Source organism: Stylophora pistillata, chromosome 11 (assembly GCF_964205215.1).
Source record: "Stylophora pistillata chromosome 11, jaStyPist1.2, whole genome shotgun sequence".
In the NCBI taxonomy this organism is placed as follows: domain Eukaryota; kingdom Metazoa; phylum Cnidaria; class Anthozoa; order Scleractinia; family Pocilloporidae; genus Stylophora; species Stylophora pistillata.
In genome coordinates, this window is record NC_142529.1 from 12,226,768 (window position 1) to 12,241,106 (window position 14,339).

General features: G+C 36.7%; 1 protein-coding gene across 1 annotated transcript in view; it reads right to left on the reverse strand.

The window, feature by feature from the left end:
• Positions 1–913: 913 nt before the first annotated feature.
• Positions 914–14,339, reverse strand: part of LOC111326800 (uncharacterized) — a 29,814-nt gene continuing 16,388 nt past the window's right edge. Inside the window, exons 5-13 of the mRNA XM_022930872.2 lie at positions 12,130–12,267; positions 8,484–8,595; positions 8,244–8,272; positions 6,893–7,000; positions 6,298–6,369; positions 5,653–5,724; positions 2,815–5,286; positions 2,218–2,268; positions 914–1,914 (exon numbers count right to left, since the gene is read on the reverse strand). Coding sequence (XP_022786607.2) covers positions 2,230–2,268; positions 2,815–5,286; positions 5,653–5,724; positions 6,298–6,369; positions 6,893–7,000; positions 8,244–8,272; positions 8,484–8,595; positions 12,130–12,267 — 3,042 coding nt within the window. The 3' untranslated portion in view covers positions 914–1,914; positions 2,218–2,229. The remainder of the gene's footprint in view (positions 1,915–2,217; positions 2,269–2,814; positions 5,287–5,652; positions 5,725–6,297; positions 6,370–6,892; positions 7,001–8,243; positions 8,273–8,483; positions 8,596–12,129; positions 12,268–14,339) is intronic.

Below are 14,339 nucleotides of genomic sequence, written 5' to 3' on the forward strand. Positions count from 1 at the left end.
TTGCAAATTTAGTTACGGTACCACAAGTTTTTTACTCCATTTGGCAACCAAAACAGTCACAGCTTGGAGCACTAACAACAGTCTTACACACTCACATTATGATTAACATTTTCCTGTTCACCATTCATTTGTACCCTTGCCAAGCTGTCTGACAACTTATCAGGTAGTGGAACACTGAAAAAGCATCCCAATCACAAGGAAAAACTAAAATACTTCTCACAGAATTGTTATGTCATCAGGAAAACCCACACCCACCATTAGATACCTCTCAAAATTCCTTGAAATGTCAAGATTTCCAGCCAGGGAAGTAATGGGGGTCTATTTATTAAGGGATGCACACATTTCCCTTGATTAATTAACAGCAATATCTATTCTGATTTAGACCTTCTTAACCCTTTAACCACCATGAGTGACCAAGACAGAATTTCTCCTTACAATATCAGTTCATCATCAGGCACACAAATAGTGAGAATTAAGAAAAACATCAGCAAGGGATTAGTTGATCCAATACCAAATTCTTGGAACTAACATCAGGAATTGTATATCAGATAGTAAGGAGAATTACTAGTGAGATCTTGGGAGTAAAAGGCTAACTCTCAAAAGTAACCAATATGTAATTTCTCCTTCCAATATAATTACATTGTCAAGCAGAAAGTTGATGATAAAAAAGAAGAACATCAACCTGCAAGTAATGGTTGATCTGACACCAAATTTATCCAAGTTCAAATTGGGACAAATGTCTGGCAGACAACTGACAGTTGTTACTATCAAAATTGACATTCACAGCACCTACTTTGCAATTAATTATAACACCAAACATAGTATTATCTAACTGCCATTTCTTTGAAATGCATATACAACAGTTTTCATTTTAAATTATTGCTGCTTCTTAAATCACAACCAACTACTAAAATTAATATGACAGTCATACACTTTATTAGCAAACACTTTTAATTACAGCAATGATAATTAATTCTAACTAAAAAAAAATCAAAAAAATATTTTTGGGTTAACTCCAAGAGGGATGTCTGCAAAATACATTCTAGCCAACAAAGTGACCATTGTTGTATCTTTTTTTATTACTGATCAGAATATTCAGCATATCATTACTAAGACAGGTAAATAAAATGAAGAAGTAAATAAAATGTCAGAATTCTAGTTACACTTTGCAGTAAGCAGAGGCAAGCATACAAAACTGTAGAATAATTTTGCTGTTCTCTATAGAGTGATTGACTTTCTTGTTAACATTTAGATACGAAGTATTCCTGTTACATCAATTTTTAATTTTCAGCTTTAGTTCTCAACCATCTTCACACATGACCTTAACAGTCATGTTCCCTCATAACAACAAGATAATTTCTTGTAAATTGTAAGCTTATCTCAAAATAGTTGTTATCAAACCAGCGTATATGTTGTCAACACAATAAGTAAGCTTAGTTTTGTGTGTTATTTGCACAATAAACTTGTGATAACTTTTAAATGTTGTTAGCTGATAACAACATTATTGCTTTCCATTACTGGTAAGTTTCTAAACATGGTTCTAATGCATTAATGGATCGATCAAACTATTGTTTTTGTCATACAGTGTACTAAATGTGGTTGGTGCATGTCATGAACAAAAGAAATTAAAATTGTGCGAGTCTTTGACATTCAGTTACTGGAAAGAGATTGCTCATAGATTACTAGAAATGCATTTTCAGTACCAAAGTTCCACACCCAGATTATTCATCTTTAGATGTTAATACTATGTTACATCTTTAACTTAATAATCTTATTACCCTGATATTAAAGATAAAATATTATCTGCATTTATTACTGCAGATTAAGTAATTAATCTAATCCATATACAAACATCACATCTCTCAGAAAAAATATCCATGATCTTTACTTGTAATAGTACTTGGTATCTTGTCACTGAAAGGATGAAATATGATAGTGTTAAATAAGTTATGATGCATACACTGCCCAATTACAAGAATGATGCATACAGTCCTATTAGTGCTCAAATTGGGCTGTTGATAACCAATTTTGTTCTAGTTTTGATTGAGCCCAAAATTAACGTGATGCATTAATTTTACAGATAGGCAAGGTAAGTAAATGATAAATTAATGTTGCTCAGTGCTAAAATCACAAGACCTCACACTACTGAGTAAACAAAATATTCAGTTCATTTCACTGCATAAAAATGTTACAAATACAAAATGTACAGGTAAATACCTGTGATCTTTCTCAGGCAAAAGAATCTGCTTCATCGGATGCCACCAAGCTCTATAAAAATAAGAGGAAAGAGAAAAAAATAATTGCCTCTCATCCCAGATCATCAGGTATATTCAAAATTGATTGTATGAACAAGGATAACTACAAATCTGTTTAAATGAGTTAGATATCATACAATATTGTCCTGACATATTTTAATTGTGGATTTGAGAAGTGTGAGAACATAGTAAGTACCTAAGTGTATTTTCGATTGGTTTTATTTGAACCCAAATTATTTGCATGCTGCTGCAAAAGTTTCTTCTAACCCACATCAAGGTATTTCATATAGTCAGTTCTTATTATTTTGACTTAAAAAGTGATGCCACAGTTCCCTCACTGACAATGAAGACCATACCAATAAAATCAAATAAACTGATAATCAGAATAACCATAGTAATAATGCCAGTAATAAATCATACTGATTCAGTAGAATACTTATAGAATGCAAAATCTCAAATCAAGGTGGAGTGAAAATTAAAGATTCATCAAGTCAGACTGTGTATTTACGAGATTATGAAATTTACCAATCTTGGAGAAAAAAAAAATAAAAATACAAACCTCAAGGGTAAAAGCATTTCCGGATTGTGGCTTTCGTGGACTGTCACTAAATGGATCTTCACCTAAAACTCCTTTGTCTGCAAAGGGGTCACTTACATCACTGAAAGGATCAGCTGCAGAAAATGCTGCAAAAGAGTCATTTTTAAAAGGATCTCCACCATCAAATTCACCTTCCTCTTCTCCAAATTCTGATGGAAATAGTCCCGAGGATGGTTTTGTTGAAGCAAAAGGATCAACAGTTGTGCCACTTGACTTTTGAGGAAAGTCAAAGTTTGTGAAAAAGTCTTCACTGAAAGGATCAGAAAGGTCTTTGCCTTTCTCCCCAGAAGAAACTTTTTGTGAATTAGGCCATGATGTGGCCCAATCAGAAGAGCCATCTTGAGTTATCACTTTGTTATCATTAAACTTCTGATCAAATACATCCCCACCAAATGGATCTGGAAATGCCTCTTTTTTATTTGAAGAACTGTTATGCAATTTCTCATTCAAATCTACTCTAGGTGGCAAGGCAGGAGGGGTTTTCTTTGCACTTCCCTTCTTCCCTTGATGTGGAGAGTTTGACCCTGGTGACCCTGTGGATGTCTGGGGACTAATAGGGGACGTTCCAGGTGACAAGGTTGAGTTGGAACTTGCAGGTCTGGCTGGGAGAGGAGGGGGAGGGGCTGATATTACAGGGCGTGGTGGAAGAGGGGGAGGGGCAGTTGGAGAAGTGGAACGTTGGGAGATTGAAAAACTTGATTCCTGGATATGGAGCTCTGAAGGTTGTCCCTCTGAATTTCCATATTTTTCTTTCTTGACCACTTCCTCTTTGGAATCTGAGGATGGAGATTCTTCATTTGCAAAGGTAAGTGCATCGTCCATTTGATTCATATCATTAGTTGAGTCCTTATTTTCACCAGCCGGCAATTCACTTGATGCATTTTCTGCACCAAATAAAACATTTTCACTTAGATTACTGATTTCAGGCTCTGAGTTTTCATCACTTTCCTTCATGTCTGCCTTCTCCTTCTTGGTGTCTGGTCCTGGAAAAGCAATCTTCAGCTCTTCACACAGATCTTCAGATTGATCACCAGATCCCCAAGTATCTGAGACAAATGTGTCGCTTTCAGATTTGGATGCCAGAGTTGGAAGTGCTTCATCAGGAGGAACATCAGCTTGTGACCCTGGTTGTACAATAGACACTGAGCCACCTGACTCAAGATTATCAAGTTTAGCATGTTGTGATGCTGGCTGATCACTTTGTTGTAACTCATCAATTGGATCACTACTAGACTCCACTGTTGATGATGCACAAAAAGGATCACCAAATGGTGATGGGTCAAATTGCTCATTGCTACCATCTGCACCAATTTTACCAAAGGCATCATCCCAAGAGAAAGCATCCTTTGCTTGGTTCAAAGATTCTTTTTCAGCTGCAACAGCTCCACCAAAGGCATCATCCCAAGAAACTCCTGTTGAAGTTTTAGGATCAGCTTTTGGCAAAGTTTCAACATCCTCAGAAGTAAAACTTTCCATCCAAGAGAACTGCCCCTGTGTTGTAGTGGTGCTCTGAGTTGTTTCGGTTTGAGAAGTTGTGTTTCTATCTCCAAATGTATTGTCCCATGAGAAACTCACAGCTGCCTTTTCAACAGTCTTACCTGAGCTCTCAGACTCAACTGTTTTCTCATCACCATTGTCTTCCTGGCTTTGATCTTTGACGATGGCAGGGTTGTTTTGTTGTGGAGTAAACTGACCAGAACTTGAAGCTGTATCAAAACTGCTTTCTGAGACAAATCCCTCTGCACTTCCAAAGGCAGTGTCCTTTTCTTGAGGACCACTTGAGGCAGCAAAGGGGTCATAAGAGGAGGGGTTCTCTTTATCACTTTTCACTTCAGCTTTATCAAATGATGCATCAAATGTTGCAAATGACTCGGTGAACAAGTTTTCACTGGGAGACTGGGTTATTTCATTCAGTCTTGTGGACCCATTTGATGGTGCAAAAGGGTCAGAACTGCTTTCTAAACCAGCTGATGTCTCCAAAGCTGATTGCATTTCAAATTGTTCTTCTCTCTTGGTATCAGTAAAAGGAGGGACAGGAGCTGGTTTGTTTTCAAGTCTTTTACTTTCTGGTGACTCATCTTCTCCCTGTCCATCATTGTTACCAAAGGAAGGTGTCCATACATTTGTATCCTCAAAGGCAGTTGCAAATTCAGCTTGAAATCCTTCATTGGGACCCATTTGATTCAACAAAGAACCACTCCTTGAATGTCCACTCTTGGTGTGCTGAGAATGTGTCTCTGATGACCCGGATGACACTGAACCACTTCTCACCACTGACATATCAGCTGATGCCACAGATACTGTGTCTGCTGCTCCTGATTCACCCACAGCATGATCAAACACAGAAGAGCCGAAGAAAGCCAAGTCAGCACTGGTGCCATCATGGGCAGGAAATGGTGACTCCACAGATACCTGTGAAACTTGATCAGGATCCTGCAAAGGCAAAATGTCTCATTCACAAATATCATGAAGGCAACAGGAAGGGAGGCTTGGTGGTGAGAGCAGTCTCATTCACCTGGCATCAAAAAGGGCTAAGTTTACAATTGGTACTCGTCCTTGCTCCAACAGTTTTTCACACACTTCATTATATTTCCCCTTAGAAAACACTAAGAATTCAAATTCCAATTGAATCACGTATCAGGGATCAAAGAGACATTACATAAATGTTCTACTGCCAACCCTTTAATGCTGCACAACCTAAACATTTGCTTTCTTTATCCTCCCTGTTCCTTGTGGCTCTTTGGACTTAAAGCCTGATGAAATCTGCATTCACTGCAAAATACTGTTAGCGATAAATACCTTATTTGTGAATGCTGAACTGGGAAGAGAAAAGGAAGCTGGGAAACCTGTTGAGGGTGCAGTCTGTGCTGTCTGTAAAGCATAACATGGAAGACAAATTACATAATAATTATAGAATGAAATATGTCTTGCGAGTATTGTTATAACACATTACTACCTATAATTCAATGGTCAATCTCCATTAAGTGAGTCATTATGGAAATTTGATATAAAATTTATGACTGAAACAACCCCTTGTTAAAAAATTCTTTTTTTTCTCTGCTACCAATAACATGCATCGTAGATAATACCAAGGCCTACCAAATACAGTGGAACCTTGATTTAATGACGTGCCAAGGGACGGGGAAAATGGTTCGTTACATCGAGGGTTCATTATATTGGGGTTCTGTGGCATACATTTTACTGCAACTTTAACCTGGCTGAAACTGTAGTATTGTTTGGTATACCAAGGACTTTGTTATATAGAGGTTAGTTAAATCGAGACCCAAATAGTGAACTCTATTCACACAGATGCAAGTAATGTTGGTTAGTACTTTGTCACATTAGTCAAGAGTACCTTTACCAGACTGTCTCTTAATTGTTAAAACACAATGACCCATTCACGAACTCAGTGGGAGTTCAAAGGTCAACTGTAAACAGACTAACCTCAGGTTCCTCTCTGTAACTTTCAGAGGGAGGTTCTAGAAGTTTTGACTGAACAGGTGGAGTCCTTGGAACCTAATGAAACATGAAAACATCTCAGTTGGTGATCTTGTCAAATTGTGCATTAAAGTAACCTAAGAAAAATAAAAATAATGATTTTGACATAGTACATCAGGCGACAAGTTGTCCTCTATGCCACAATTAGTATAATTTCAGAGCTGACTAAAGAGTTTCCAGCAATCTGATTGGTTGAGCAGTTCCTTATATGACGCTATATAAACTGCTCCACGCGGTTTATATAAAATGTTAAAATAAAATGTTAATAAATGTTACTAAAATGTTATGATTTTAGAAAATTCTCTGTTGTTCAGCTCTGAAATTATACTAATTTAAAAACAATTAATTGCCTCAGGTTTGGTGAATATTGTTGAATAATCTCCTCGACTTCGTCTGGGGGATTATTTGACGATATTCACCTCGCCTTTGCCAAATAATTGTCAATTACAACAAGAAAAAGTAATCTAATTATTTTAGTCTTCAAATTGAGCATTGCTAGCTTTTCAGAGGAAAAATTCTCTTCAGACTTAGGATGACTTACTTTATAATGTGGATCAACTTTATTCACTGGTGAGGCCACTGTTTCATATTCATGATCAGCTTGTGCACTGGGTGTGGCTTGTTTGTTTTTACCATTTTTATAAGGCACCTGGAGAAAAGCATTTGCACATGCATGTGTAACTCTCAACATATTACAGACTGAAAATCACAAGGCACTATTCACTTTTGACTTTACATCTAACCTGAGTGATATTTGTACAGTCAAACCTTATCAAGCAGTTACCCACAGGGAATGGTCGGGTGGCGGCTTAATACAGATTGACTGCTGAAAACAAGTTCCACAGAATAGGGGTATTATAATAAAAAATGATGAAACCCATTTTATGCCAATAAATTTTACAACAAAGATTATCCTTAGTTTTACTTTAAGTGCGTATTCAAAACAAGTATAAGACAATACAACCACCTCCCGGTCAGCTCAATGGATAGAGCGCTGGACTGTTGTGCAGGAGGTCGAGGGTTTGAACCCCGGCCGGACCAACACTCAGGGTCTTATGAGACGAATTTGCTACCTTTCTATAACATCAAGAAATGGTTAGATATTCTAGTCTTCTCGGATAGGGACAAATAAATGGAGGTCCCGTCTCCTGCAGGGTTGGGGTAGGAGACGTTAATTTCCCACACACGAGATTACTGTGTGATGGATGTCCTCCCCTGGGGTGGGATGGGTGGGAGGGGGGACTAGCACGAATGGTTCCTATGTTCCTTTCTAGTCCGACCCCACTGCAAAATTTAATGCAGTGAAAATGGACTAAATTAAATTAAATTACAAACAGGCTGTTAAGATGCAGCAAAGCATGACCACAACTGCTTTAAAGTAGAGGTGAATGCTTAGTAGAGAGGAAAATTACAGCACTGTTATAAAGAGGAAAAAACTTGGGGACTTTAAAAACTGACTGCTTATTATACAGGTTTGACTGTTTTCAGTTTTCCCTTCATTTCCATTTAAAACAATTGAAGATTACATATGTTTCTGACTTCAGTAACTATTGACAGTTGATAATCATCCCATGCATGAAATAAAAAAAACAAACACAACTCTTGCTGCTTAAGACTAACTTTTAAATAATCATTTTTACTCATTTTTGAAATGCACCAGATCTGGTTTTGTTCTATATTGAGAATAGTCATAACAGACACGTACTACTACAAGTACTAGTAAACCATTTAGTAAGGTCATGAGAATAAAGGAAATAATTGCCAACCCAAGAAGCTTTGATTGTTAAACAAATTCTCCTTGTCAGTAACATGGAAAATGTAAAGAGAACAATATAGAGAATATGGATGTTGATGTTTGGGTGTAAAGTACTAGGTAAAGCTATTCCATATACCTCATAAATTCCTTCTTGTGAACTTGGACCTGAAAAATGCACAAATCACAATTACAACCTTAATATAATTATCATACATAAATTCCAATCACCATTCAATGAATTTACAAGGTATATAGAGAGCTCTAACATTAAACTACTCTTTCTCTATGTTTTTTATTTGAAATAAAAACATTTCACCCTAATTTTTGCACTCTGTCTGATATAGAAAGTGAAGCACAAAAATATCAAGACTTTTACCATTTGAAACCTGAGAAGAATTGTCTGGTGCCTTCTTTGTTAATCCAGCCTCTTGTCGAAGTTTGAATACAACTTGAAACAACTCATACAAAGTACCAGTGATAGTCCCTGCCTGTGACGAATGAATAAAGAAAGATAAGAAAAGTGATGGCAAATCGTGACACAGTTTGTCTATAGTTAAGTGAATTTTTGGTGCTGCTAGACTCAATAAATACTGGTTAACAGTAACAGGAACATACAGTAGGCAGACTTACCAGATTACAATAGTTGCATTTCCCACAGAGACTTTTATCATAAAAAAGATTTGAAAATTGGAGAATATTGCTTGAGAAATATCACCAGTTATAATTATACTTTGCTTGCACAATTGCTTTGAATGGATCACATGATCGAATATGCCCCAGGATCCTTAAAGTGGGCGCAAAAGAGTTGGCTCCATCTCTTTCTGTGATTTTTAATCAAGCAATCAGAAATGGAGAATGGATAGCAAAGTTTAAGTGTGGAGAATGGATACCCGTATATAAGAAAAATGATAAACAAAGGGATATTAACTATAGACTTATCACGGTGCTGCCATGTGTGAATAAAGTCTATGAAGAATTACCGGGCCAACAAGTCAGTAAGTTTATGGATGACAGACTCAGCAATGCTATCACTGCCTATCGTGCAAAGAATAGCTGTGAAACTACGCTGATAAGGATGACCAAAACATGGAGAGCAGAACTAGACAGTAAGAAAATTGTCGGCATATTGTCATCTGATATGAGCAAGGCTTTTGACTCTCTTAGCCCTCAGTTGCTCATAAATAAGCTGCAGGCCTACAAGTTCTACAAGTTCTCTGATAAAGCCATACAACTCATACGATCATATTTTCAGGGAAGAGGGAATAGAGTAAGGATAAGTTCTGTAACAAGCGACTAGGTTATGGTGAAGAGGGGATGTCCACAGGGAAGCACGTTTAGACCACTTATGTGGAACATTTTCCAGAATGATATGTCTAACATAATATCTGATGCCTACAACTTGATGTATGCGGATGACCATCAGGTCTTTGTAGCAAATGAAACTACGAAAATCGTGGAGAAGATTCTGGTGGATGATGGTGAGAGGATGACCAAATGGTATCAAGATAATCTTTTAAAAGTTAATTGCGACAAATATCAGGCTATGGTTCTTGGAAATCCAAAAGGAGAAAGAAACATTGATCTGGATATTGGTGGTGAAAAAGTGTAACAGTCACAATCCATCAAGATTCTGGGTGTAAACCTAGAAGAAAACCTAAATTTTAGAGATCATATACATAGTGTGTGTAAGAAAGTTGGTGGGATGATCGGAATATTAAGTAGGCTCAAGAATCTTATCCCAGTAAATGCCAACTACTTTTGTACAAATCAGTTATCTTGCCACATCTTACCTACTGCCACCTAGTGTGGCATTTTTGCACGGCATCAGATAGTCGTAAATTGGAGCGTCTACAAGAAAGAGCCTTGAGACTAGTGTACAATACTACCACAGAAAGTTATGAAACCTTGCTGAAAAGAGCTAAGTTAACCACTATACTAAACAGGAGGTTGCAAGATATACTAATTTTGATGTTTAAAGTTAAAAACAAATTAACTATGGACCAAATTGCAGATATTTTTAATATCAATGAGGACAATACATATATCTTATTAACCAAGCGCGAGGGCCGTACTGGGAGAATATTGGCCCGAGGTCTTGACAGTATGGACCGAGCGCAGCAAGGTCCGTACAAAAAAGACAGTGGGCCGATATTCTTTCAGTACGGTCCCGAGCAAGCTTGGTTAATAAGAGATTTATTATACGGCTGAAGTTCAAAGGGACACAAGTGCGGTATCATTCAGGACCATTCGGGACAGTGCCCGGTCCAATACTTAGAGAATATTGGACCGGCAATAGAGCCTTTTGATTGGTTGATTTTAGTTATTGGCCCTCTGACTACCTGAGTCATGTAATAATAAGAGATATAACCTAAGAAATGCAGATTTTGTCTTACCTCGGTTTAATACTGTTACCTATGGAAGACATTCTCTCAGATTTCTCGGACCACAATTGTGGTCAAAATTAAGCCGCAAGGGGGAGAAAAATATTGAAAATTTGGCATCCTTTAGGACTATGATACGTAAGAAGGATGTAACATCATTTCTGGAAGGATGTGGGAGGGAATGCCGCTTATGTTCTGGGTAACTGAATGTGCGCATATCTTAGGGCTTTTTTAATGTTTTAAAGTATTTATATAATTATATATATATATGATATAATGTTGTTTTAGGATGTCCATTAGTGCCATTAATTAGTATACTAGTTTTAGAGTATTTTTAATCTGTTTTAATGATATAATGTAGTTTTAGGGTGTCCCCAACTAGTGCTTACAGGCACTAGAACAACTAGACACGTTAATAAAGGTTATTTAGGTATGTATGCCCCAGATAATACTCAGGAAAATCAGAGGATATTCCACAAGTGATATTCCCCAATTTTCAACTCTTATGTCTGATAGGATAGGAATATTTGTTTACAAGATGAGATAATGTTTTGCTGTTGTTGCAGATGAAAAGACATATTTTTGTTTTTTTCAAAAAATTGTAACAGAAAACACCAAAGAGTGAATAGCCTTCATTTTGTGCAAAGATATGCTCGAGTGTTTGTCTTTGCAAATTAACTGTCCCTTGAAGCTAACAGTTTTCTCAAGCTTTGCTCTCAGAAAAGTGTTTGCATCTCAGAACAGATAATGTCTGCAGACAAATACCTGTGCACATTTTGCCCCCAAGAGAGGCTATTGCTTATACATTTGTCAGTTTTAGCTGAGGCAGATTCAGTCAGGTGATATCTATTATCCAATCTTCTGCAAGCATAAATGTTTGATTGATCATTAGAAGAAATAGCCTCTTTAAGATATTGCATGCCATCTCAGTTTTTCATGAAGTAAGAGCATACAAGTTAAAAAAACCACCAATCAGGTATATTATTAAGGAAACCAAAGCCTGGGCCCAGGTCTATGTTAAACTAACTTTTAAATAAATAAATATATCTTATTAGACATTTTGTTGTGTAGTATCGCTGAGTATTTTTATGAGTTGTACCATATTTTGACGAGCCCTACAGGCTTGTCAAAATACAAATAATGAGTAAAAATACTCAGCAATACTACACAACAAAATGTCTAAGAAGTTATTTATTATCCAACACGCCAAATTGTTATTTCAGTGCGGGCGAATTTCGCAGATATTAATTTACGGGAGTGCGTGACAGAAGTATGCGAAATGGTACAGAATTGGCGCATTGTCGTGTGGCTGTTTCTATTTTCTTCAATAAATGAAGAAATTTCTTGATCGTCTAGCTGTTTTTCTTTATTTGATTCATCTAATAAACTTGGATCTATATTCGCTAGCCATTCCGACTCTTTGTTGTCAGAAATGAGATTCAAATTGTCCACAATTTTTTTTTTTTTTTGTAACTTCAATTCAATTCTTCGCTTGCGCGATGCAAGAAAACCTGTTTAACCGGTTCTCTGGAGTACAAATACCACGTGATATTTTGTACTCATCTATGGCATTATTTGTACTCTACGGAGTATCTAGTCAGATAATAAGTTAACATAATTATAATAATATTTTATACTTACAGGTTTTTCAGCCTTAATCGCATAAAGTTTATGTCCAGTGGTACATGGCTGACTGCACACATATCCAAATACTTTCTTATCTTCTGGGTCATGAGTGATAAATGATATTTTATTGATGGGATGTTCATGCTGCACTTTCTGCCAAAAAATCAACACGATTTCAACTCAACTGACAAACATCATGTTTCTTAATCGTATTAAAACAGAGTCAGGGCTTGACAGTAACTTTTCAACTTACTAGCCAAGTGGCTAATGACAACTTAGTTGTTACAACAATTTCAGTTTGTTTACTAGCCAAAATGGCTAGTACAAATTGAAAACTACTTGCTAAAACTGAACTTCTACTAGTCTGTGGCTAGTTGGCTACTGTTATTGTCGAGCCCCGAGGGTAACACTCCATTAACTCATTAAAATGTGTGCCATTATCTGTTGAACTTAACCCATAACACCCTTAAATTGGCATGCATATTCTCCATACTGTTCTCTATAAATTGCTAAGGTGGTGACAAGGAGAATTTGTTTAACAGTCAAGAGCTTCTTTAGTTAGTAGTCATTTGGTTTATTCTCCTGACCTAAATGTTTGATACAGGGGTGACATTGTAGGGAGAAATAAGATGCTAATCACTCTCACCGGTTAAAGGGTTAAAGGAGATGTGTGCTCCAAACACCATATAATTACAACTACATCATAACCATAACTACATGAAACTATGAGATTTTAGAGACTAACCTAACCCTTTCAGGGCTCGAATTTAATTTTTGGATCACTAACCCTTCAGGTTAGTAGACATCTTTTTTACTACCCAAATTATAAAGTTTGGTATCCAAACTGACAAGTTACGATATCTCAAAGATTGAACATTTTGATACGAACGACTAGGACATATTAAAGAGTAGCTGAAATTGCATGGTGGACTTAAACGTTGACAATTATGCACCCATTGTATTTCCCTCTTGTTTACCATGATTAGCCAGGAACAGTACATCTACAGCACATTCTCTAAAAGGATTTTGGCAACTTGAGTATTCTAATTATTCCTCTGAGAGTCGGGTGTATGTGCTCTTTGTACCGAAGTCCACCAATGTTTAAATTTATATGTTAGAAAATTTTACTAACCATGTCGGGTTAGTTGGAAACATTTTTAGTAACCAAAGGTTGGAAATTAATAACCATTGGTTAATGGGTTACTGTTAATTTCGAGCCCTGCTCTCGAAATGTTTTTCAAATGTGGTTAATATTTGATGTTAGAGGCTACTATTCTTAACTGCGTGGCAGTCTGGCTTTAACCATGACTGAATCTTCTTGAATTCTATCTCTTTGCTTTGATTTCAAACACATTTGTATCCACAAAGAGGAATCCGTGATTTAAACAATCATTTTGTTGGACATCTAGAGAAGAAGCTGTTTGAGAATCTCACATGTGAGTTTGCATATTTCATCAGGTTACTGACAGAGGTAAGTTTTAAAATAGGGGTGTTGAAAAAAAAACTTAAAGTTTATTTGAAGACAAATTTTGAAAAGTTAGGCTCTCTCACGAACTTTTAATGTGTATTTTTAATAAAGTGGGTGCAAATTATATTTTTCTGGAAATACTTCATATCCAAGAACCAAAGTTTAAGATGTTCTGAGGTTGAAGGGAAAACAAAATTGGTAATTTATTATAAAAACCCCAGCATAAATGGGGGCTGACAAAAAGGCACTCACACATGTATATCATCAGCACCTCTTATCTTGCAACATCCTACCATAACTTACATTTATTTTAGTAATAATAATGTTTCAGTGATACTACATTTTGTTTTGTATGTGCATGTATGACTGTGTTACATGTAAAAAAAAGCGTCCACCATAAGGGTAGGTAGTCCAGCCTCTTGAAAAATGGGAAAAAGTGAAGAACAGCTCCCCCAAAAACTGTCAGCCGACTGTCGTTTACCACCTTTTACGAAAATCTTCTGCTAACAGTCGGCCAAGTGTTGGCCGTTTGTCGGCCAACTGTTGGCAGCATGCCGGTAATTTGTTGGCCAAGTGTCGGTTGAGAACCCCTGTTGAATACCAGAAAAGTCTCAGCTTGCATGGAAGAACATTGCATATTGACACGAAATGAAACTTTCTCACTTGAGTCCGCCATTTTGTTTTGGGTTTTTTTGGGACCAATCTCATCGCAATCTCCTATGTTTAAGTTTTTAAGGTACCAAACCCCTCACAATCC